General features: G+C 49.0%; 1 protein-coding gene across 5 annotated transcripts in view; it reads right to left on the minus strand.

Annotated features, from left to right (window-relative positions):
- Positions 1 to 1,522: 1,522 nt before the first annotated feature.
- The window catches only part of GTF2IRD1 (GTF2I repeat domain containing 1), a 50,548-nt gene continuing 28,986 nt past the window's right edge, over positions 1,523 to 23,084 (minus strand). For 3 of the 5 annotated variants that reach the window (XM_085240732.1, XM_085240731.1, XM_085240728.1), the window contains 19 exons: positions 23,021 to 23,046; positions 20,804 to 20,924; positions 19,100 to 19,137; positions 18,846 to 18,926; positions 17,536 to 17,625; positions 17,227 to 17,286; positions 16,833 to 16,898; positions 15,559 to 15,742; positions 14,778 to 14,836; positions 14,556 to 14,615; positions 13,777 to 13,860; positions 12,523 to 12,706; positions 12,029 to 12,057; positions 7,518 to 7,565; positions 5,083 to 5,160; positions 3,832 to 4,024; positions 3,455 to 3,492; positions 2,421 to 2,557; positions 1,523 to 1,776 (listed from right to left, as the gene is read on the minus strand). In XM_085240732.1, coding sequence (XP_085096858.1) covers positions 1,702 to 1,776; positions 2,421 to 2,557; positions 3,455 to 3,492; positions 3,832 to 4,024; positions 5,083 to 5,160; positions 7,518 to 7,565; positions 12,029 to 12,057; positions 12,523 to 12,706; positions 13,777 to 13,860; positions 14,556 to 14,615; positions 14,778 to 14,836; positions 15,559 to 15,742; positions 16,833 to 16,898; positions 17,227 to 17,286; positions 17,536 to 17,625; positions 18,846 to 18,926; positions 19,100 to 19,137; positions 20,804 to 20,924; positions 23,021 to 23,046 — 1,651 coding nt within the window. In that variant the 3' untranslated portion in view covers positions 1,523 to 1,701. The remainder of the gene's footprint in view (positions 1,777 to 2,420; positions 2,558 to 3,454; positions 3,493 to 3,831; positions 4,025 to 5,082; positions 5,161 to 7,517; positions 7,566 to 12,028; positions 12,058 to 12,522; positions 12,707 to 13,776; positions 13,861 to 14,555; positions 14,616 to 14,777; positions 14,837 to 15,558; positions 15,743 to 16,832; positions 16,899 to 17,226; positions 17,287 to 17,535; positions 17,626 to 18,845; positions 18,927 to 19,099; positions 19,138 to 20,803; positions 20,925 to 23,020; positions 23,047 to 23,084) is intronic. The other 2 variants (XM_085240730.1, XM_085240729.1) reach the window with 2 other exon arrangements.

Genomic DNA, 23,084 nt, shown 5'->3' on the forward strand with positions numbered 1-23,084 from the left:
GCCAGGAGTGGGAACAGCCCTCCTGGCTCCCCCTCACCTCTGTTTTCCCCCACTTCTCTAGCCTTTAGGAACGCACTCAGCTCTGAACACAGTCATGAGTCCCCAATGCAGCTCAGTGCCCTGATTTGGCTCAGTGCAGGGATCCCTGCCTGCCCATTGCTGGGAACCTCGCTCATTACCCAGCCTCAGTGCCGCCCTCGGTGTTCCGGAACCAGGCCTCTACACTGCAAAAAATAAGAGAAGTCAAAATATAATGAACGTGCCCTCCCAGGAGACACCTCCTCAGGGTGGTTTGATCTGTGAGCGAGCCCCTTTCAGACATTTTAGAAGACAGAAAGTCTATTTTTTTTTTTTACCTCTAAAGCATTTTTCTTTGTTTCCTAATTGGAGATGCCATGGGGTTTCAGCACCAGGCAGAAAGACTTCAAATTTTGATGCCAACTGATCAGATGTCATACTGCACATCTAATTGGGGTCATGGGTACAGATCTTTGCCCTTCTTCCAGCTGCCAGCCTCGTGCCTTCTGCTACATTTTGTTTAGGCTTTTATTATCTCGTGCCATCATTTGCATCCAACTCCACAGCAAGTCGAGGATGAGGAAATAAAATTGCAGCCTTTTGAAACAGCTCTGCCTGTGCTCAGAACCCTCTGCCAGCACGGAGACGGATTTGTGCACATCCAGAGAGGACTCATAAAGCCAACAGAGCAACGTGTTACACTCAGAAAAGCCATTGTGAGTGACTTTGATGCCTGTGACCAATGCCACCTCTGCCTGAAGGTGGCAGCTGCAAGCAGGAATGTGGGCACAGAAACCATTCTGCTCACTGACCCCTTACATCGCCATGCACTTGCTCCCATTGTGTCACTTGAGCAAGCTCTCAGCACCCAAAAACCCACATTAAATACCTGCAGTGATGATAACAGCAACCGGCAACGCCAGCTTCTGCTGCCAAAATCTGCTGGTGGAACGGAGGTCAAGTTGGGGAAATTTCAAATAACAACCCTCATTTGATGAGATTGCTTCATTTGGTTCTCGTGGTGCACAGAGGAAGCTTTCCCCATCTCTCTATAACACTTGCAGCTTTTGGTCCAGCACCATGGAATGGGTTGAGCCACCAGAGCTCAATCTGAACGGACCACACAAACTTTCCTCCCCCCATAAAGCACTAAAGTTCTGCAGGAAATCACAGATCAGAGAATCACAGAATGGTCTGGGTTGGAAGGAACCTTAAAGCTCAGCAACTCCATAGGCAGGGACACCCCAGTGGACCCAAAGCCCCACAGCTTCACCATTTCAGAAGGCAGCACGCCGTTCCTCCTGCAGCTCCCAGTGAGTTTTTACCTTTGCTTCCAATCTGAAGACATCAGTGGCAAACGAAGCCCCAAAATGAGCCAAACCTCTTGGTCACAAAGACTTCAATCAGCAGCCAAAGCACAAGGAGGTCTGACAGAGGTGTCCTCCTGCACCTCCTCCTTCCTACAGATGCTATTTGTCAATAATGTACGTAATAAAATAAGTACTTTTAAGAGCAAGGCAACACTTTTTATTTTTATTTAAAAAGGCCTTGATGGCAGGAATATAGTGTAAAAATCATTGGAAAAACTAAAAGGCATTGATACATATTGGAATATACACTTTTTACATAAATTACATTTATTTATTTATTCTTTCATTTGAGGTTCTTATTCGGTATTGAGGTCTAATAGTTAATAGGTCCTGGGATCTGGACATTTAGACCACCATAGTCTAACATGTACATGTTCATGGGCCATTGCTGAAAGAGAGGGAGAGAAAAAGAAGGCAAAAGTCTCCGTTAGCACACGACACCAGCAAATGCATACATCAAATCTCTGACATGTTCAGACATGAGCAGTTGCTCCCACTTTCCAAATAAGATAAAAGACCCAACCCAAAAGCAAAACTCCACCAGCAAACCTGATATAAAAAAAGCCTTTTAAGACTATATTTCTCTCACATATATATATTTTTTTTTCTAAGAAGCATTTGGTACCATCCACAACTGAAGCCAAGCCCTGAGGGAGGACAGGCTGAATGCAGCTCCACTGCTTTCACTTCCTGCTTTTGTAGTTTAGATGCGTGCTGGAGCTCAGAGTTGCTCCTTTAATAGGAATTGAAGGGGGATGCTGGGTCCCACCAGGAGGCACATGGGGCCATGGGGCCACAACTACCTCCATTTGGGCAGGATGGAGCCCCATGGGGCACTGCTCCACCGACACAGCTGACAAACCCAGCAGGGAAGGGCAGCCTCAAGGCTGCATCCCCTCCTTCTCCATGCCTGGCCATGCCACTGAGCTTTATAGTGCTTGTCAGGATGAGCACTGATGGTTAGAGAGCAAAGAGCAGTGTCCTGAAGCTGAAAGGCAGACAGTAAGCCACTTAATACATGGAAGGCTTTACCACAAGCGAGATCTGATTTGTTGACGACGTAGATTCCATATTGGAAGAGGAGGAAGAGGAAGATGAGGAAGAGGAAGATACTGAGTTCCCTTCAGAGATCCTCTTCCTCTTCCGCTTGGGAACACTGCTGTCTTTTTCTGCAGGGAGAGAAGGAAAAAATGAGGTGGCTGTGCCCCACAAGTGTGGCCAAGGGGAGAACAGCCCAAGGAAGGAAGTGCTGCCCAGGGAGGTGAGGGGTCACCATCCCTGGAGGTGTTCAAGAGCTGTGGAGATGTGGCACTGAGGGATGTGGTCAGTGGGCATGGTGGTTGGATGTGGTGATCTCAGTGGTCTTTTCCAACCTTAATGATTCTATGATTATATATAAATTGTATATATACACATATATGATATACCCATCTATATGTGATATCCTATCTGATGTATCCATATATATATATATATATATATATATGCATATATAAGGTTTCTAATCTGTCTCATTCTATATCAGCTCAAACTGCAGGTTTGCCAGGTCTGTCTCCTCTCCCTAGCCACCTATTTTCATAAAATAAAAAGGATCCTAATTATCTCTAGAGCTGCTAATTCTGACACATTTGATTAAATGAAATTTACTGGGGAGGATGGGACACAGAAAAACACATTCAGAAGGATCACAGAAACCTTGTTTCCTTAGAAGCTCAATGGATAAATGACAGATGAAATTAAGGGCTTTAACCAGTGAATAAATTGCTCGTGGTGAATAAATTGCTAATGGGAAAGGGACTGTTAAATCCTCCAGAACACGCTAAAATTTGAGTCTAAGAGCACAAGTCTCTTGCCAGCTCATGGCAATACAGTCACCAAAGTCGACAGGTTGCTTCTGAGCAGATGCTGAGTCTGACTTTCCATTTTCCAGGTCAGATCCTTCCCCTGGCCTCGGTGAGGGATGCAGGAAAGACTAATGCCTGCTCCCCATGGCTCCCCATCCGTTTTGCCCATTTATTTTCTCTGCTACACTGCAAGGAAAGTCACAGACACATTCCAGCCCTTACCTGTTGGTTTGGCCTCAGTGCAGATTTCGGAAAATGGCCTGTGTAAGAGACAGCATGGGGTCAGAGCCTGCAGACACCTTCCCCCCCTCTTTGGAGGGAAGAAATCCCAAGCAACTCACTGGGTCTCTGGGCCATCCCCTGATCTGACCCATGGCAGCCCCTGGTGCCAATGTCACGCCCCTTCCCAACACAGTCATCTCAAACTGTGTAAGAAAGAGGGGATTAATGGCTGAGCACCTCCTGTGGCACACACAGGCTCTCCATGGGTATGCAGCAGCACGGTCCTGTGCTGGTGGCTCTATGGGGACATACTCAACTCATGGCTGGAGAAACGGGGACAATACCTAATTAGTGGTCACAGATCTGGAAGAACTTACTGGAGCTGGTTGATAATCACCATCCGGATGCTCTCCCGTGCCTTCAGGATCTTCTCCAGCCGGTGGATGTCATAGGTGTTAGGGTTTCGGAAAGGGATATCGTCCGGCAGGCCGGTGACCTCCACCGCATCGGGGCTGTCCCTGATGAGTTTATAGGGCACCATGATGGGTCGGTTCAAACCCAGAGCTTCTCCTGTAAGGGCAGAGCAGAGGACATGAAGCTTCACCCCACAGGGTTTGGGACAACACCAACCTGAGGAGTGAGAGTTACAGAAGAAGCCACAGCTGCTGTGATGAGCACAGGACAGCCGTGGGGCTGCACTGCCATGTTGCAGCCATGTCTCACTGAGCTGCTCCGTGTCTGCCTGCCCAATTTTCTGCTTGCCTATCAGCTGCTAGCCTGCATTTCTTCAGCTATCAGTAGTTTTGGGGTTCACTGGGGTGGTGATCACATAAAGCATGCCGCGTTTAAGAGATCGCAGAATCATAGAATGGCTTCAGGAATCACTCATTTTTTTAATTCCTCCATCTCTTTAGCATCCTATGGCAAAGAAATACGACCATGTAATCACATGCAGCACTAGAAATGCTTCCTTCTGTGCAGCTTAAACCTGCTGTCCATTTCTCTTGGTACGCTGGTACCCCTTTAATTCCTGCACTGTCCAGAACAGCAAGAATCCCTCCCTCTTGTGCTGGTCATGGTCCTAAAAGCTTCTCTCACCTCCTCTTTACCGTCAGCTGGCTCTTCTCCCTTCTCTTTCAGTTACTTTTGGCTACTGGCTGCCCACAGATGTGACCAAACTGCCGCTGTGGGGCTGAGCAACCACCAGGACTTGGGAAATATCCACTAAGTGACAGCAAGGAGCAGCAAGGGCTCCATGGGCTGAGCTCCATGGGCTGAGCTCCATGGGCTGAGCTCCATGGGCTGAGCTGGTGACAACACCTCTCGCCAGTTCCTATTTCCCCCCAGTTCCAGTTGATATTCCTCTTCCTTCTCCCAAACACCCAGCTGGCAGCACAGGGAGCCCGCAGAGGGCACTGAACAACTCCCTCCCCATACCAACAGGAAGGTCAGGGTCCCACCTGCAGGAACGTCCCCAGGGCCAAGCTGCAGCAGGAAGAATCCCGTGCTGCGGCAGGCTGCCATGTGCTCAGCCTATAAATAGAGCCTTTCGGCCTAATTAATTTTAACTACGGCTGCTGTCAGCAAAAACAAACTCTCCCTGCTCAGCGTGCAGGTGGGAGGCTCACCGTATTTTTCATTGAAAAGCTCTTTCACTTGCTCTCGGAGAATCACCTTCTCCCCGAGCCTGTTGGCGTCATCCTCATCTGCAAAGCAAAAACGGCAGCCAATTAAATCCCCCACTTCTTTCTGACCCACAGAGAAACCATCCTGCTGCCATCGCGCTGAGCTCGAGGTGCTGCCCTGTCCGAGCACCGCTGTTCTCTGCCTGCACCTTCTGTGCAAGGGAGCTATAAAACGCGGCCAGATCTGCGTCTGCTGCAAGCTGACATGGTTGAGAGCCTTTTACATCCACTTTGCGGTGCTGGAAATGACTGCAAAATACGCAAAGCAATGGAGACTCAGACCCCAAGTGCCACAAACGCTCCCCCAAGTGACATCAAGGAACATGATAGTGCTTTTATAGCCGGGTTCCTAAGTACAGTATTGTTTTATAATATGCCATATAATCAGCTTGGCTTTACTGGCTTTTTTAATTACCCTCATCATGCCAACCGGTTTCTTTTCTGTTCTCCTGTTTTAAACACCATGCCTGCACCAGGAGACCTCTCACAGCTACACAGCAGCCTCAAGGGGCTCCAGGACAAAATGAATGCGTTTGGTTCCTGCCTGCTTCGGTGCTCTGCCACCCACAGACACTAGAGTCACCAAATGAAATTCTTCCATATCTTGCCATGGACAGCCCACCCAGCCCTGGGATACAAACCTCCTTCAATATGGGAATCACAGAGGCATTCCTACCAAGAACCAAGCTTGCCATGTGAAAAACAGGTACCTCTGCCCAGGGCCCAGGTGGGCGCTGCAAGCCGTGGCACAGCTAGCAAGGACCCGAGCATCTTCTGCCCACACTCTGGGGCGATTTAATTTGATTGTGAGCTATCACACAGCCTGAAAGTTTGCTTTACGGACACACACGTGTGGGTCCCTGCCTCCCTGAAGTGGGGATGTGGCCTTCTAGGCACAAATCACTGCTGTGCTGCTGGAGGGCTGGGTGAGGGGCAGAAGCTCCATCCTTAATGCTCTGCACTCTCAGGAAAGCCTCCTCTTGAGCTGCTGAGCCTGAAAACAATGGTTTCTTATTCCCAATGTGTTTTCCCACAACTCGGAAAAAAAGGGGAGAACTCTCTACGAAGGAACATCCGGGCCAAGTTGTGTTTCAAACCCAGAAACGGCAACAAAAGGAGCTTGAAATGAATGGAGCAAAAATAAATAAAAAAGAAGAAACTAAAAGAAGCATCCCCAAGGACCTCTGATTTCCAGAGATGAGGCAGCTGCTGCAAGGGGCTGGCGGGGGGCAAACCCTGCAGGCTCCCTCTGTGACTTCCTTGTCATTTATGCTCAGTTTCTGGGATGTATGCAGACACCCATATGGATGTATAGATGGTAGCAGACAAAGAAGCATCAAAGCGACATGTTCTCACTTGATTCATTTTCCTCCCAGATTGACGAACGCAGAAGCTCTTTCCTTCCCACTAATGCCCCCCAGAGACCCAACGGGCACAAACAGAATCCCAGGGTTTGTTCTGCCTTGAGTTGCCTTGTGCAATGGGCAGTGCTCCTCGATTCCCATCCAGGGATACGTGAGTGCCATGGCAAAGCTGGAACTGAGCATGCGTAACAGAGAAGCCAGAGAGGAGGCTCTGTGCCGTGGCACCGCTCCCAGGGCCCTGTGATCCCATCACCCCAGGGCAGGAGGGACCTCAGCCTGCCCTGACATATGGCTTTGGAAAATAATCAATGCCACTGAGGCATTTTATAGAACCACAGAACCATTCAGGTTGGAAAAGACCACTAAGATCACCAACTGCTGACCCACCCCCATCAAACCACTGCCCACATCCTTCAGTGCCACATCTCCATGTTTTCTCAACACCTCCAGAGATGGTGACCCCACCACCTCCCTGTGCAGCTGTGCCACTGCAGCACTGCTCTTGCTGAGAAGAAATGTTTCCTAACATCCAAGCTGAAACCACAGTATCATAGAACAGTTTGGGTTGGAAAGGGAACTTACAGCCCACCCGGATCCAACCCTGTGCCATGGGCTTGGTGTCCCCCACTAACTCAGGCTGCCCAGGACCCACCCATGAACTGGGGCACCTCCAGGGATGGGGCACCCACAGGTTCTTCTCACTGTACCTCTGGATTAACATGCTAACATTACTTCAGGCTTAAATACAATCAGAAGCAGCTCCACCTATGCGTGTTTTCCAAGTGGGACTTGTGGGAGCAGGCACTAAGCATCCAGACACGTGGCCAGACGTGCAGAGAGGATTAATAACAACAACAGAATACTGTTAACACATACTGCATCATTCAGTTCTCGGCATCACAGGGAAACAGAGGAAAAAATACCTGAAATTTGGGAGTTTTACACGTTTTCATTTCACATTAAAATGCATTTCTTGTCTGCTACCATCTACGATGCATCAACTGAGCTACGTACCATTCAAAGCAGCGTACGCTTTTTCCAATGACGTTATCCGTCTAGGGGCTACAGCACAAGTTAAAAGAAGAAAACAAAAAGAGAGAAAGAAAAAGAGAGCAATGAGTGCTACAGCTTGGTTTCTTGTTCATAAACAAAAGCAAAACCCAGGGCGATGCTCTCCCTATAAAATTCCTCTGGTCCCAAGGCCTCGTGGCACAGAGGTGGTGGAGGCTGGGTGCCACGGGCTGCCTGGACTGTGCTCTGCACTGATTAGTGACATGCTCAGTATCTGAGCATCCCGTGAGGTTACAGCGTGGAGCCCGAGGGATGCACGGGAAAATTGGAGGTTGTGGCAGATGGAAAGCAGAGGGGAATTGGATTAGTTCTGCAGCAATGGGGGGAAACGGAGACAAGGGCTCCCTAAGGAGAGGCTGAGCCTGGCTGCTGACTTCGACACAACAAGCGACATCAAAAAGAAATGGATTTCCTGGGGAAGAGCCCCAGCAGGGGGGCTGGGCCAGAATGTGCTGACAGTCCCACAAATGGGGAAAGGGTTGGGCAAGCAGGGGAGCACGTCCTGGTGGGCTGAGCAGAGATAAGAGCAACACGAAGCGTCTCGGAATAGGCACAGACATGAATATTTCAAGCAGGCTGGGGAAAGCCGAGGTTGCAAAACTCTGGCCAATGTTTTTTGGTGAATACATAGTGCAAGGAGGAAGAGATGCAAGCAGGGCACGCCAGCATGGGAAAGGAAAACCTGGGGCAGGGATCGGGGTGCTGGGATGGAGCTGAGCACAGATATGTGGTGAAGTCAGCCACCACTGTTATTAAAATCTATTGGTAATAAATCAGTAAAATAAACCCAAACATTTCCACCAGGTGGAGATTTCGAGGTGCTGCTATTAAATCATGCTGATTAAGAAAGATAATTTACTTCCTTGCCCTGCTAGTACACGTGTGCTCAGCCAACCCCCAGGGTCACACCGCTGCCCTTGGGCACAGAGCATGAAACATGCCGGGGTGCAGCCATGACACAGCATGACCCCAAAAAACAGAGATCTGGGGTGACTGAAGGAGGGTATGAGGCTAATGGGGAGCAAAGCAAGAGCAAAGCAAGAGCAAAGCAAGCACAAAGCACAAAGGCTGGGATCAGCTGGGTGTTAGCACTGCCCTCCCAACGCAGGGATGCTGTGTGAGTTAATGGAAGAGAAAACGAGGAAATGAAAGGCAAAGTTCGAGGCAATCTGAAGCACAGAGGTGTTTAGATACAGGCTTGGAAGCTACAGAGTTATTTATCATAGAACCATGTGGAATGGTTGGGTTGGAAGGGTCCTCGCAGCCCCCTCTGCTCCACCCCTGCCATGGCCTGGCTGCCCCCCCAGCTCAGGCTGCCCAGGGCTCATCCATGGCCTGGGGAACCTGCAGAGACGGAGCACCTCCAGCTCTGGGCAGCAGTGCCAGGGCCTCAGAGCCCTCTGAGAAAGATTTTCCTCCCAAAACCAAATGCAAATTTCCCCTCTTTTCATTTAAAGCCATTTATACCATCATCCGCTTGGTGCTCCACCCTCAGATTCACATCACTAACCAGCTCAGAGGTAAACAAGCAATCGTTCACCCTGGCTGAAGGGGAGGCAGAGCAGAAGGAAGGAGCACTCAGGAGCTCTGGTAGGGGTTAAGCACAGGGGCAGTCCTGGGATTGCAGCAATGGAGCTGTGCTCTGCTCCAAACGCTGTGCACTGAGAGCTTTGCTCTCCTTTTTTTGTCATTAGGGGCTTCCAACGTGAGGCACATCTCATCAAAGTCCTGTAGAGGATGGTGCTCTCCTGATTAAAAAAAAAAAAGGAAAAAAAAAAGAAAAAGAAAAAGGATGCCTGGATGTGTGGTTTTTTTAATTAAAGAACACTGCCTGTCCTACTTTATTAATTGGAGTATGGGAAATAATCTATCAGGGTGGTAGGGAGTTTGGGGAATAGGACAGATGGAGCTGGTGTACATTTTCAATCAAAGCACATAAAAATTAACATACAGAATGCTTGATTTTTTTTTTTCTTTCTTTCTTTCTTTCTTTTTTTTTTTTTTCCAAAGGCTGAAATGAAGCCTGTTTTGTATCTCTGTGCCTCGGGAAAGAAGAAAAGAAAGGATAAGTGCAGTGTTTATAGCACTGGAGCTTCACCCCATCACTTCCACTTTTGTTCTAATGCTGAAAGATTGCTCTGCTTTCAAAAAGTGTTTGTGAATTGGATACCAGTGGTGGGGAGGAAAGGAAACTGGAATAGAGAACAACCCATGGTGCCCATGGGACACAACCCCAGGGGGAGCCCAGCTGGGTTTTGGCTGCTTTGCACTGCAGCCCCCATCCTCACAGTGATGCTCACTACAAGGAGAGCAGGCACCTGGGTCAGCAGCACCTCCGACAGCTGAACCTCCCAAAGCTGCTGGAAAGCTGTGCTGCAGGGCAGTGCTCACCTCCTTGGGACAACGGGAAGCACCCAAAAAATGGCCCGTTCCCATGAACACCTCATCTGCTGAGCACAGAGCTCTTTGCACACACACAGCAGCCAGTGTGATCCCTGCAGCTCATATGCAGAGAGAGCACCTTGCAGAGAAACAGAGATAACGTGCAGGGAAAGAGCACCAGACTTACATCCATTCATCTGCTGCACTCAGAGAATGGGATCCCCACAGACAACAAGAAACCCTGCAGCCCTGTGGGTATTTCCATGCAGGAGTTGCACCATATAGCAAACAAAATATCACAACGCAGCTTGAAGGCAAACCCCATCTCACCCAAGTGATTCAAGGGAAAAAAAAGTTTCTCTAAAGTTTCCTTTCTCCCTTAAAACATGTATTTCTCACCTAACTTTTGGCAAGACTCAAAAACACAACCTCCCTTATAATTCATAAAGCCATCTCCTGGGCTTTCCAGCTTTTCAAAGCCTTTGCAATGCCATTCTGTTTGAGAGTAACCACTGCTTTCATTTTAATGCTCCTCTGTGAAATAAAACAGATTGCCATTGATTTTGCTGTAATGCCAAGCAGGCACTTCTGCTGGTCTCAGTGCTACGTGGCAGGGCACCACTACAAGAGATGGAGGTGAAAGGAACATGACAGCCTCTCTTACATTTGAATTTCGTCTAATCTGTGGCTATTCATTTTGTTAAGGCAGATGAAAAGCAATCAATTTTAATGCATGGAGATATACAACTGCGTTACCACCCTCCACTGCGGCATACGGTGATGGAGAAACAGGAGAGAGGTTAATTGCTGTCAGTGGGGCTTTTAGGGGGCAGAGACATTGTGAACTCCTCCTGAGCCCCCTCAGGTAAGACAACACACAGATAAAACATCTTGGATTTTGTGCTAGCGTGGGCAAACCCATGGAGCACACATTCAGCTAGGAAAGGAGGAAGAAAAATATTGGGCATTGAAAATAAAATCCAATTTTTCTACATCTCTATCTATCATACTGCGTTTCCAAGCCAGCTGGCAGGCTGAAATATTTGCCTTCTGATATGCTCCTTTGTTAATGGTGTGATTTGTGTCAGATCAGTGTCTCTTAACGTAATTATCCAGATTATAGCAGGAGAGCAGGAAGACAAGATGAGGATGGAGCAGTGGTGCGTCCTCAGCTCATTCCCATCCACGTGATTCCACAGAAAGCCAAATTCTGTCCCATTTAAGATCTGGCTGATGCGAGGTGTGACCTCCGTGCTGTGCACCAAAAGATGGGAATCCTAACCCAAAACCCATGGGGTCGTGGGGCACCTCCCCATGGAGATGGCTGGGCAGGGAATGGGGACCATGCACTGCATGTCAGACAGACTGCTGTTGTCAGAGCCATCTCTGGAGTCTAACACCTTCCTGCAGTTCCAATGAGGCCGTATAAATGTTTTCCCCTCTGTCAGATTTCTCTTGCCTAAATTGTGCCATCTCCATGGAGGCTGGCCAAGAAAATGGAAAGCCATCAATAAAAGACGACAACGCTTTTTGCACCCATCTGTGTTCTTCCTTTGGCTGTAATTACAGACACTGGAAACAAAGGCGGATTGCTGGACGCATTTCCAGCAGCAGCTCTCTTTTTCAGGGAGCAATGGAGCAGCCACGGTGGGACACAGGAGAGGTGCAAGCCCACAGGTGAGCACGCAGCACTCCCTAACTGCTGAACTTGCCATCTGATTGCTACACATATTTATTTTTAAGACCATGCGTTTTGTTAAGTGCAGAAAGCAGATTCCTGCCCTAGATCAGCTCTTTAAAAATGCTGTCATTTCAAGGAAATAGCAGCTGTGCACGTGGGTGAAGCTGAGCCCAGCTATTTCGGTCAGGGGAACGTTATCAAATGCATCAAACAAAACATAAACATACACAAAAAAAAAAACACAACAAAAAAGGGAACACAGGCAAGCAAGATCATAAGCAACCTTCCTCCAGCTGATAAAATTAGTGTGCCATTCACATTTTGCAACTCTCTGACCAGTAACAAACAGCAAGGCAAAGCACTGCTTAGGCAAAAAGGCACCGTCTCTTACCGGGCTTAGGGATGAGTCCTTGGAAAGGCCTGTAAAGCAAAGAAGGCAAAATGAAGATTTCACAGCCAACAACTTGAGTATGCACCTGGGAAAACACTCAGCAAGTAATGGATGTGTAGGAAAACCTGTTTTTCCCCCAAGCTCCTCAAGCTTCTCCCACCTCAGGTCTCCAAGAGAAGCAGCACGGATGTCTCTGCAGATGCACCCAGCACTGTTTCATCCCCCTGAGCTGTTCTGGGGGCTGCAGCCCTGCCAGCACCACCCTGAGCACCTCCTCACCTCCTCCTTGGACAGCGGATGGGAGGAGAGAGCCAAAGGATGCCACGCTTTATAGCCCACTCCAAACCATTGGCTGCCAACTGAATTGCTGTCTCTGGGGCTGGAGATCTGTGTGGTATTTACCAAAGCGGTGCATTTAGGTAGAGGCATGGCAACCCCATGTCAGCCCCTTCCCCTTTCCCCTGTGGGGTGGCAGGCAGCCCTCGGGGCCGTACCTCGTCACCGTGAACTTGATTTTATCAGCTACAGCCAATATCCTCTCCAGGTTCTGTGAGCCAAAGGTGCATGGCTTGCGGAAGGGGATGCCAGGGGGCAGTCCTTCAATGATCACCGAGCCCGGATTGCTCTTGATCCTCTTGTATGGCACTTGTACGGGGTATTTAATCCCCAAGGCTTCACCTGGAAGAGAAGCAAGAGGTAAGCATGTGGGATGGCAGCGATGTAATTTTGACAGTGGTTCTGGCTCCATCCCAGTCCTCCAAAACCCCACTGTAGAGCCAAGTGAGCTGGGTCAAGGAGCAGCAATTCAGCTTTAACCACGGGGGTAATGGGTCCTGAGGCAGAGCTGCTGGGAAGGATGGGGAACCCACAGCTGTTTGCCTGGGGACATTAGGGTGGTTATCACATCCACGCTCCGTCTCTCACATCTACAGGATTGAAGGGGAATGGCTTTAAGTTAAAAGAGAGGAAATTTAGGTCAGTTGTTAGGAAGAAAATTCTTTACTCTAAGGGTGGTAAAGCATTGGCACTGCTGCTCAGAAAAGTTGTGGGTGCCTCACTCCTGGAGGCATTCAAAGCCAGGTTGGATGGAGCCCTGGACACCCTGATCTGGTGGGTGACAACCAACCTGCGGCATGGAGTTGGAACTAAATGATCTTTATGGCCCCTTCCAAACCAAAGCATACTATGATTCTATGATTTCCTTGCAATAATTGTACTGGTTTGTTGAGTGATCACCTAGGAACCTGGACAAGCCTCAACCCCATCTAGAAAATGAGATAATGACATTTCCCTGTCTTGCTTGATAACAGCAGTTGTCTCTTACATCCCCCTGGCAGATGGGAAGAGCAGTACCACAGCATTGCTGTGGATCCCTTTACTCTCTTCCCAACATTCCCTACCTCCTATCCACCATAGAATCATTAAGGTTGCAAAAGACCAGTAAGATCATGTAGTCCAACTGCCAACCCTCCACCGACCACATCCCTCAGTGCCACATCTCCACGGCTCCTGAACACCGCCAGGGAAGTCTGGGCAGTTTATGCCAATGCCTCACCACTTTCTGAGAAGCAATTACTCCTAATATCCAACCCTGGTGCACCCAGCACAACAACAGCAGCTCCGGATGGGGAGGGGAAGCTGAATGAAAGCACCTGGGAAGGAGGTGTTGGGAGAGAGGGAGGGGTAAAGGCAAAAAATCAGGGATGAGCCAGAGGGGAATGAAAGCAGCTCCCACCCCGATTTCTCACCGTATTTCTTATTGAACAGGTCCTGGACTTGCTCCCGCAGTGTGTTAGCAATGTCTATTCTGGAAAGCCTGGCATCATAATTTTCTGTAAAATAAAGAAACAATTATGGACTTCTGCTGTTAAATTAAAAGGCACTCTGTGACTTTTAAGTAATACGATTTTCTAATTATAGGAAAGTCCTTATCTTGCAATTAGCTAATCTCTGGAGTAGGTCATTCAAAGTCCTTAAAAATAATCTAAACAGAAATATGTTTTTCTTTTTTCCCCCCGCCTGTTTGCTAAGAATAAAAGCTGCATGAAATCAAAGATTCAGTGGTGATAATCACCAGCGTTAAAATAAAACGCACTCGAAAGCCTGACGGGCCAAAACCCTTTCAAGGCCTCCATCCCCGGTTGAGGAGTGGGGCAGAGCTCACCCATCCCACACCACGGGATCCCCATTGCTGCCCCTTTCCCTGCACAGAGCTGCCCCAACAGACCCTCCCCACTGGAGAGATGCACTGCGGATGGGAGCGGTGTTTATATATTACAGAAGAAATCAAAAAATAGCCAAAGTCCAAATCTTAGAAGACTTCGTTATGTGTCTCACAAGGTCAGATGGTGAGATAAGCAAAGCTGTTTAATTAGGGCTCCATTCAGAGTCTCTTGTGTGGAGCCATGGCTGTGCACCCGCCCTCCATCTTCCCTTCGACTCTCTCCCCATCTCCTCCTCTCCCACTCTCCAAGCCCTGAAATCTCACAGCTCCTCCATTTCCACAGCTGTTCCCTTCAGAGCCCACCTTGGAAGCCCTGTCTCTTCACGGCATCATCCAGCAGTGCATCACCACAGTCGCTGGCAGCTGGGCAGGGGACAGAGAGCCATTAGCATCAGCAGTACCAAAGGGCCACGGCACCACCATGGCTGCCTTTGCACAGGGCAAAAGCAAGGTGGCACAGGACGTGCTGCAGGGACGTGCTCTCCCTCCCCTCCTACCCCATCACTAACAGGTCTCAAGCCCTACCTTTAGCTCCCGGGCTGTCCAAAGCCATCTCCTTAATGCCCTCCGCCAGCAGCTCCGGTCTGAATAACAGCAAGAAGCAGACACAGCGTGATCAGATCCCCATCCAGCAAAGCCATCAACGTTTTACTGCCCCATCTATCACTGAGGATAACGCTCCTACAGCAGCAAACCCACTAAACATATCTGGCTAATGCAATTTCAAAGCTCCTGCAATACAGCAGGGGAACTTCAGAAATAATTTTCATGCTGACAGCCTCTTTAGTGAGCCAATGTAACACTCCATGGGATAAGATTAAGCTTGTGACAGCTGAGTAGCTTAAATCAGCGCCTCCAAACTTGCATGAGATGCGGTCCCAACATTTCTTGGGGACAGGAAAAGCCTGCCTAACTGCTTTCAATGTACAGAAAGTCATCGTTGTTTGGATAAAAAACCTTTAGAAATACCTAAAGATATTTTTCGTCCATCTCTGCTGGATTCTTTCCCCCACCTTCCAGGACAGCCCCTGCTCCTCATCACAAGGACAGCATCCGTCCTGGTGCCTGTGGCATGCACAGATATGCATGGGCCTTGGATGAGCCACTGCACATAGGAAAGCCTTCTCCTTGCCCCACATCTGGCCTCTTGAAGTTTCAAGGTTTTGGCTGCTCCTAATTAAGCAAATTCACTGTAGGCGACCAAGTGATGGATACTGCCCAGGACACTGCATGGCTGCTGCATCCCTAGCAGCAAGAGTTCCAACCTGCAGCATCTTCCCATGGGATGGCCACTCCTCCTGCTCACCTTTTAATGACAAACTGGATGTTGTTGCTTGCTTGGAGGATCTTCTTCAGCTTTGCAATCCCAAAGCAGTTGGGACGCCGCAGCAGGATGCCCTCTGGCAAACCTACCACAAACAGGTCCTCAGGGTACATCAGGAACTTGGAGTAGGGAACTTTGACCGGCTCTGATATTCCTATGGCTTTCGCTGCACGAGAAACAGATCTCATTTGTTTGACATTGGATCAATGCAGCAGAGATATGGTACATCAGCACAAGTTGAAGAGATCTTCAGAGAGTTTCTGGTTACCCTGTGCCCAGTAGAGATGCCCAGTGATGTGATAAAACCAGGTGGCAAACAAGCGTTTGCACTGGGGACTCCATTCCCAGGCCTCATTGCCATCCCTCAGGCAGACATGGAGATGGGGGACGTGGCTCCCAGTCCATCACTGTGCAAAGCCCACTGCTCTGCTGGCAGCTTGATCTGCAGCTCTCCCCTGCCCCTCCCCAAGAGCATCGTGGTCCTTCTCCTTCTCTCCCTTTACACACAGCCCAGGATGGCTCTCACAGCTCTGTACTTTGGAGCTGGACGCACAGAGCTCAGTTTTCTCTCCTGTTTTCCCTCCTGTCCCCAGCAGTAGCAAAAACTTTTTGCCGTTCACCAAATGCACATGTGACCTTGCTGAATTTTTCCCAAGTTAAGTAACCTGAATAAAAAGTAGCGGGAGGTAAAAGATATGTTTTCTCTGCACCTCCCAATACCCTGCTAAACTTAATTAAGCTAGGACACATCCTTAGGCACCGAAAGCAGGTAATAACCTGATTTTTGTTTATTATCCAACAGACCTTTCTGCCTTTCTTTGTAAGGAAGGAGAAGGTGGAGGCATGGGATACATGACCCCAGGGCAAAGCACGCCATGTCCCTGCATCCCACCAGCCCTACTGGCCACCACACAGCCCAGTCAGATGGGAAATCCTCCTGGATGTATTTCAAACCAGTGCTGGGTGGACCCATCAGCCCCCACTTCAGAGGGAGGAAGGCTGAAGGTCACCATAGCAATTCCTAGGCTGTGCCAGCACAAAGGCACTGAGAAAGCCAAGGGGAAGAGCTGCAATAACGAGGCCCAGGGAGACTTCAAACGTGCTCACAAGCCTGGCAGACAGTAAGTGAACAAATTAGATTGCACCTTTACTCAGCAACTGGTTTGGAAAGAGTAGGTGGCATTTCTTAGCAATGAGGATCTCCTCACGGCCGAAGCCAACACTTGGAATTACGAACGTCTTAATGACCAACTTACCGTATCTCGTGTTGAACAAAATTTCTACTTGTTTCCTCAAATGACTCAAAACGTCCCCTATACCATCTGCAAAAAAATTAAAAAAAAAAAAAAAAAGGGATGCTCTGAGAAATCAGCTGCCTCCAGCACAGCACCGATCTCCCCAAGGAGGCAAAAAATAGAAGTGAATCTGGGCAAAAGATGCTACCAATGCAAGATGGAAGGAGAGAGATCTCTACTCATGAGTGGACTGGCACCAGTCAGAGTCCCCACACCAGCCAGCAGTGCTCAGTCCCCAAAATACAGAGGTACATCTCTGCATGGAGGCTGAGTTCTTCACAGATAATGCAGGCAGCCCACCAAACACAACTGTGTCCATCAAACCTCCCAAAGCCTTGGTTCACCAGAACCTCACCTGATCCCTCCATCTGTTTCTCTTCATGCCGTTGCTCCTCACCAGGCCCTTTCTCTGTCCCTGCCAAGGAAAAAGAAGGGTTAGCAGTGGCCAGCAGCAGCAAAATCAGACCACGTATCAGTAGGAACCCTCTGGGTCACCAAAGACACAGGTTGGGTCTGGCAGTGTCATGCTTTCCCCCAGGAGCTCGGTTCATGCCATGGCAGCACCTAATGAGCTCCAATCTGGACTCTGTGAGAAGGGCCTGACTCCATCCTCGGCTCATCACCCTTTGGATGACCAGTCTCCTGGATACGTAATTTCCATTACCTGCTACTGCATCTAGGATGTAGCTCGACTCCTCCGAGGCCATGTGCGTGGTCCCCGGGTCATGCAGCTCATCTGAACTGGGCGATCGATCTGTGGACAACACAGCATGGGCAGCTTTTGTCTCAAGGAGACCCTCAAAAGAGGTTTCAGAGGCAGTTGGCCCAACAGCAAGGGCTGAACAAAGAGCATCCTCAGCCTGGGTGGGAGCCCCATGTGCCACGGCCTCCCAGAAATGCACCCCATCTCTCTCAGACCGAAGGGAAAAAGTTTCATCTTAACCTCTACAGAAGGTGAAAAGCAAAAACAGCCCTAAATTATTTAATTGGCTTAACTCCATTTGGACACTCAGTTCTGGCTTAAAAAGTTAATGCTGCTTGATTTAACTCCTCCACCTTGAGAAGAGCATTCCACTAATGCTACCTTCCTCCATGAAATGACACCTCCTGAAGTTTCCCTTATGTATATATGTATGCCCTCTCAATTTAAGCCTGCATCCCCAAATACCAGACTGCCCAACGCCCTCGAAGAGCTATCCTAATTTAGTTTTAAATAAACCTTTAGCTAGTTTAAATACTTCAATCGGGTCACTTTTTAATCATCTTCTCGCAGGATAAATAATCCAAATTTCATCAATTTCTTCTTGCACCTGAGCACTTTCCTATAAATCATCTTCATTGCCCTAAGCTGTACTCCCTTTGATTGAACTATATCTTCAAATAAGGTAATAAAAAGTGGACTCTGAACTTCAAGTGTGATCTACCCAGTGCTGGAGAAGTGATAACACCTCCTCCTCCCACATGCTGCCAGCTTGCCATGCATTAACTTTCTTCTCTTCCACGAGCTGCCAAGTTGAAAATTAAAATGTTTGATCTACCGCCATACTTTGCTCCTTTCCTTCCTTTATGGTAACCATATGTTAAATCCATTCCATGATAATCCTGGAGAGACTCCCAGAATGCCCCTGTATTAATGGGATTGGTGCATTTGGGTGCAATTGAGATTGCAGCGATTTGGGTGCCACGAGACAAGTGCAGATACAGTTGGACAAGTTGGACAGGGCATCACTGCTGCCCCCAGCATCACTTGCACTCAGGCTCCCGGAGAGTCATGTTGCTGCCCTAATTCTGCTGAGATGATTAATTGATGGTTGTAAAGCACACTGACAATGAAAAGTGCTACCTATCCACTCATTAAACCCTAAGGACAGCCCTACCATTTGGTGTGATACCCAGGTCTGCTAACTGCTCTAGGCACGGCTGCTTCTCCAAACAAAACCTGGAGAAAGAAGCAGCAGGGAGCTCGGTGCCCACCTGGAACAGTGATCTGAATGATGTCCAGCTCATCCGGCTCGATTTTGATCTGTCTGATCCCACCCAGCTCTCCTGAGGTACCTATAGGAGAAAGACAAGCAAAGATAATCTCCAACATGAGCCAGAGACATTGTGTCTGCACATCTTGGTGGACAACTGCATCAGCCATGAGCCAGAGGTCACTGAGCACCTCGTATTTCCTGGGATGGCACAAAATGCCCCCCAGCACTAAGAGAAAATGAATGATTCCTCACCTGGTTCACAGCTTTCAGGAACGCCACATTTCTCTGACCTGGAAGGGAAAGGCAGATGAGAGGTGCTAATGGAGCAATCAAAGGGAAAGCTTTAAACCCACGCACGTGCATTGGACCCATCCCAGGGGCTTTAACAGCCTCAGACCTTGCAGACTCCATCACACTGCAGCACAGAGCAGTGCATAAAGCCTCATTACAATGTGGTTACTCACGGACGAAAAGCAAATAGAGAGAAAGCAAAAAGTCAATTGATTTGGTAAATATTTATTCTGCCCAAAGCTTTTCTCCCCTGGATACTGGGCACTATCCCAAACTTGTGTCTACAGTTAACTTCACATGCTTAGAAATTTATGTAAGGTGTTCAGCATCCAAATTAGATTACTTTTCATTCTCGGGATGGATATTCTCTCCGTCTTTCTTAAACAAGAACAACTGCTTTGGCAGTAAAGTACAGAAGGAACGGCACGGAGAGCCACAGTGCTGGTGCTCTGAGGGAAGGACAGCCCTTCTGATGCAGCTTCACGTCTGTGCTGACCCGGACTCTGACCTGGGTGGACCACAGGTATGGAAACGCTGTGCTCCTACTGGGAACAGAGCTTTCCTCATTGGCAGGAAGAACAAAGCAGGATTTGATTATTTGTCAAGTACACATATGGTTTTCCTGCAGGCGTGCGTCATCGAGGCACTGGGAGGGTTAATTTCTACCTGCAGGAGGGCAAAGCAAGTTTTGCACCACCACCACCACAGCAAGGCACAATTCCCTTTGCAAGCAAGAGAATGAGAAAAGCAGGGTATGTGGCCTCACTCAGCTTGCAACCACACAACACAAACAGGGACACACAGCCATAGATCTGACAGATTCTGAAGGGACCTCAGGGTGATCTGCTGCTTGTGCCAAGTTTAGGCCAGCAGGTCAGCCCAGCCCAGCAGGTCAGCCCAGCCCAGCATCACGGTGGGAAGCACTACCCAAACCTGGCTGCATAGAAACTGCCCCTACAACACCTACTCTTCTCCCATAATGTCTTCTGCAGTGGTTTGTCTGCCCCATGCAACCCCTGCCTGGCCTCAGCTGCTGAGATGGAGCAGGAGCAGCATCGGCAAGGGTGGGACAAGGATGCTACTGCAGAAATGTGCCACTCATTTTCCACCTCTTGCTTTGCTCAGCACCCCTCTGTCTCTCTGCCTGCTTGCTTTCAGTCACACCGATTTAACTGCACGGTGAGATCTCCTGGGGCAAAAATTAAGAAGTGTCCTAATTGCAAATGTTAACAAATGAACAGAAAAATGAAGAAGTCTCAGGCCAGACTTCAGCCCTGCAATGTGCTTGGGGGAGATCTGCAGCACCAGTTTCCCCTGCTCACCCCCAAGGATGGTGTGTTTGATGAGGGTGGTAAAGCACTGCACAGGCTGTGCAGAGAGGTGGGAGATGCTCCACCCCTGCAGACACCCAAGGTCAGGCTGGATGGGGCTGTGAGCACTGATGGAGCTGTGGGCATCCCTGCCCATTGCAGGGGGTCAGACCAGATGGCCTTTAAGAGTCCCTTCCACCTCAAACCACTCTGCTCTCCTTGCTAAATGCTTCCAATCCCAAAGCTGTGCGGGGCAGGAGACGGCTCACATCACTCCTGTAGGTAACACAGCACCAATTTCACCCCAAATCAACAATTCCAAGCTTTGTTCTTCTGATACCTGAGTGCCACTTACCTGCTGGCAGCCTGTGACGTCCCCGCCAGGTCCAGCACGGCCCCGCGGTGCGGCTCGGGGGAAATCTCCCCGGGGGGACTGGAGGGCTCCAGCTTGGTTGGATCTTTGGTAAATTTACTTCCTGGTGCCAAACGTGCAGAGTGGGTTTGGAATTAAAAGCAAAACCAGAATAAGCAACCAGAGAGCTAAAGTGCAACAATGCTGCATCTCCACCTCCATGTCCTTCCTCTCTAGCCCCAGAGCTAAGGTCAAGGAGAGGAATGGGTTTTTAAGAGCTGCCTGCTTGCAAAGAAGAGGGTGCTGATTTAATTGGGCTCGCAAAGGGAGAAAAGATTTGCTGCAGGGACACAAGAGGGGACAAAAGGATCCAGTCACCACCAAACACCCCCCTCTTCCCCTTCCCTGTTCCTCAGCAATATGAAAGGAGCTGAAATGAAGGCTCAGCAATGACCCTGGAGATGAAAAGGGTGATCTGATGACAAGGTAGGAAATGAGAACCAGGCAGGGAACGCGAAGGAAGAGCTGAAGAATTGGTGCTGAGGGAAGGAGGGAATGGAATTATGCGTCCAGGCTTCAAAAACCATGTAGGTGCTCTCTTAAATAGCTGTAAAGGGCCTCTGGCTGGAATCAAAGTGTCACTGCAACATCCCCACCCTCCCAAAACACATCCTGCCCCATGGGAAAAGAAAGATTTCTGGCTTTAGGCCCCAGCCTGGATGGAAGGGCAAGGCTCTGGCAACAGGACCAGCAGCAATAGAGAGCCTCAAAGATGCTGTTTATCTACCGATGGTCCTTTTAATTTGCACTTTCTATGGACTGAATCTTATTCTTGCAGCAGCGAAGCTTGCCTTCAGCTGCTACCCAGGGGAGTAGCAAAAATAGGTTTCCTAGCAGTGGTGGGTATTTTAATTAAAGGGTGAGCAAAACTGTAAGGGGAAGCTTTGGGATGCTTTATAGTCGGCGAGTTAAAATACGGCTCCGCACTGAAAAAGTGCCTTTGCAAAACTGGCACCTCCTGACTCAGCAGATGCTTTTTTTTTTTTTGCACAGTCAGATGTGCTGACACGAATCACAGTAAGACAGGTTTAATGTATTTTGCTCCTGGTAGCCCTGCAGGGAGCAGGAGGGGAAGGAGGGGCCGTCACCCGCATGGATTTGCTTCCTCGTCTCCACGTTTCCATTTGCAGCTCCATGCCAAGTGACCCTGAGCTCCCAGCACAGAGCCTTCCTGCTGCAGCTCGCAGGCGTGGGCAGGCAAGAGCTGCTCCATCATCCCCTGTGTCTGAAAACGCCTCCCCCGAGGCAAACTGTGATGGATTTGCAAGGAAAATCCAAGCATCCAAGGTGCAGTTCAGAGCTCCAAACCTTAGGGGTGGGCGACAGCTTCAAAATCATTTTCTAGAGCAAGAAGATCACAAATGGGACTCCAGAACCATGGAGGTGGGACCTCCTCCACGCTATGCTGGGGCAATGCCTGGGAGCACCCTCAGGTTGTTAACTTGGCCTGTGGAGATGTCAGAGATGTTGTCTGGGAAGCTGGCTGGCAGCTGGGAAGAAAGGAAAACCCCAAACACGTCTTTACTTGTGAGCCAAGCCCAGGAGCAGGGCTGGGTGATAAATCTGGGAGTGCCTGGTGCTGCTCCTGCAGTCCCTCCTCAAATCAGGGCACTGGGATGTGGCAGCCTCCCCAACTCCTGTCTTGCTTTATTCATTGGGAAGCACTGACTGTGGCTTCTCGATCTCCAACAAGCAGGACTAAGCAAGGGGAAAAGAAAGCAGGAGAATCTCTCCCAGTGTTTTGTCACTGATCAAATAGATTTTTGCTGTTTTTCTTTTAAAAAACAGCCAGCCACTGGGCAATGCTAGCACTTCCCAGTTTAAATTAAGAGAATCATTTACCAGGGAGGAACCCAGTGCTGACAATTCTTACCCACAAAAGCAAAGGAACACCCCACGTGCCTCCTGCAGCTGTGTGCAGAGAGCCAACCCAGCCTCACACCCAACATATTCCTCCCTTCAACCTTCAGAGCACAATTTGAGGGGTGCACAGTGCCTATTCTGAGCCCAAGCAAAGCCAGCCTGGGTTTGGCACAGACCAGGTTTCTTCTCACTGAGTGTAAAAATGAGTGCTACACTTGGCTGTTTGCATTTCAACCCTGCTTCTCTGGATAATCTTTCAATTCACAGGCAATAAATCAAAAGACATGAAGAACGTACCTGTGAAAATTCTCTCATCAAACATCCTAGGAGGGAAGGAGAAGAAAAGGATTAGAAAGAGATG

This window comes from Meleagris gallopavo, chromosome 21 (genome assembly GCF_905368555.1).
Source record: "Meleagris gallopavo chromosome 21, MGAL_WU_HG_1.1, whole genome shotgun sequence".
In the NCBI taxonomy this organism is placed as follows: domain Eukaryota; kingdom Metazoa; phylum Chordata; class Aves; order Galliformes; family Phasianidae; genus Meleagris; species Meleagris gallopavo.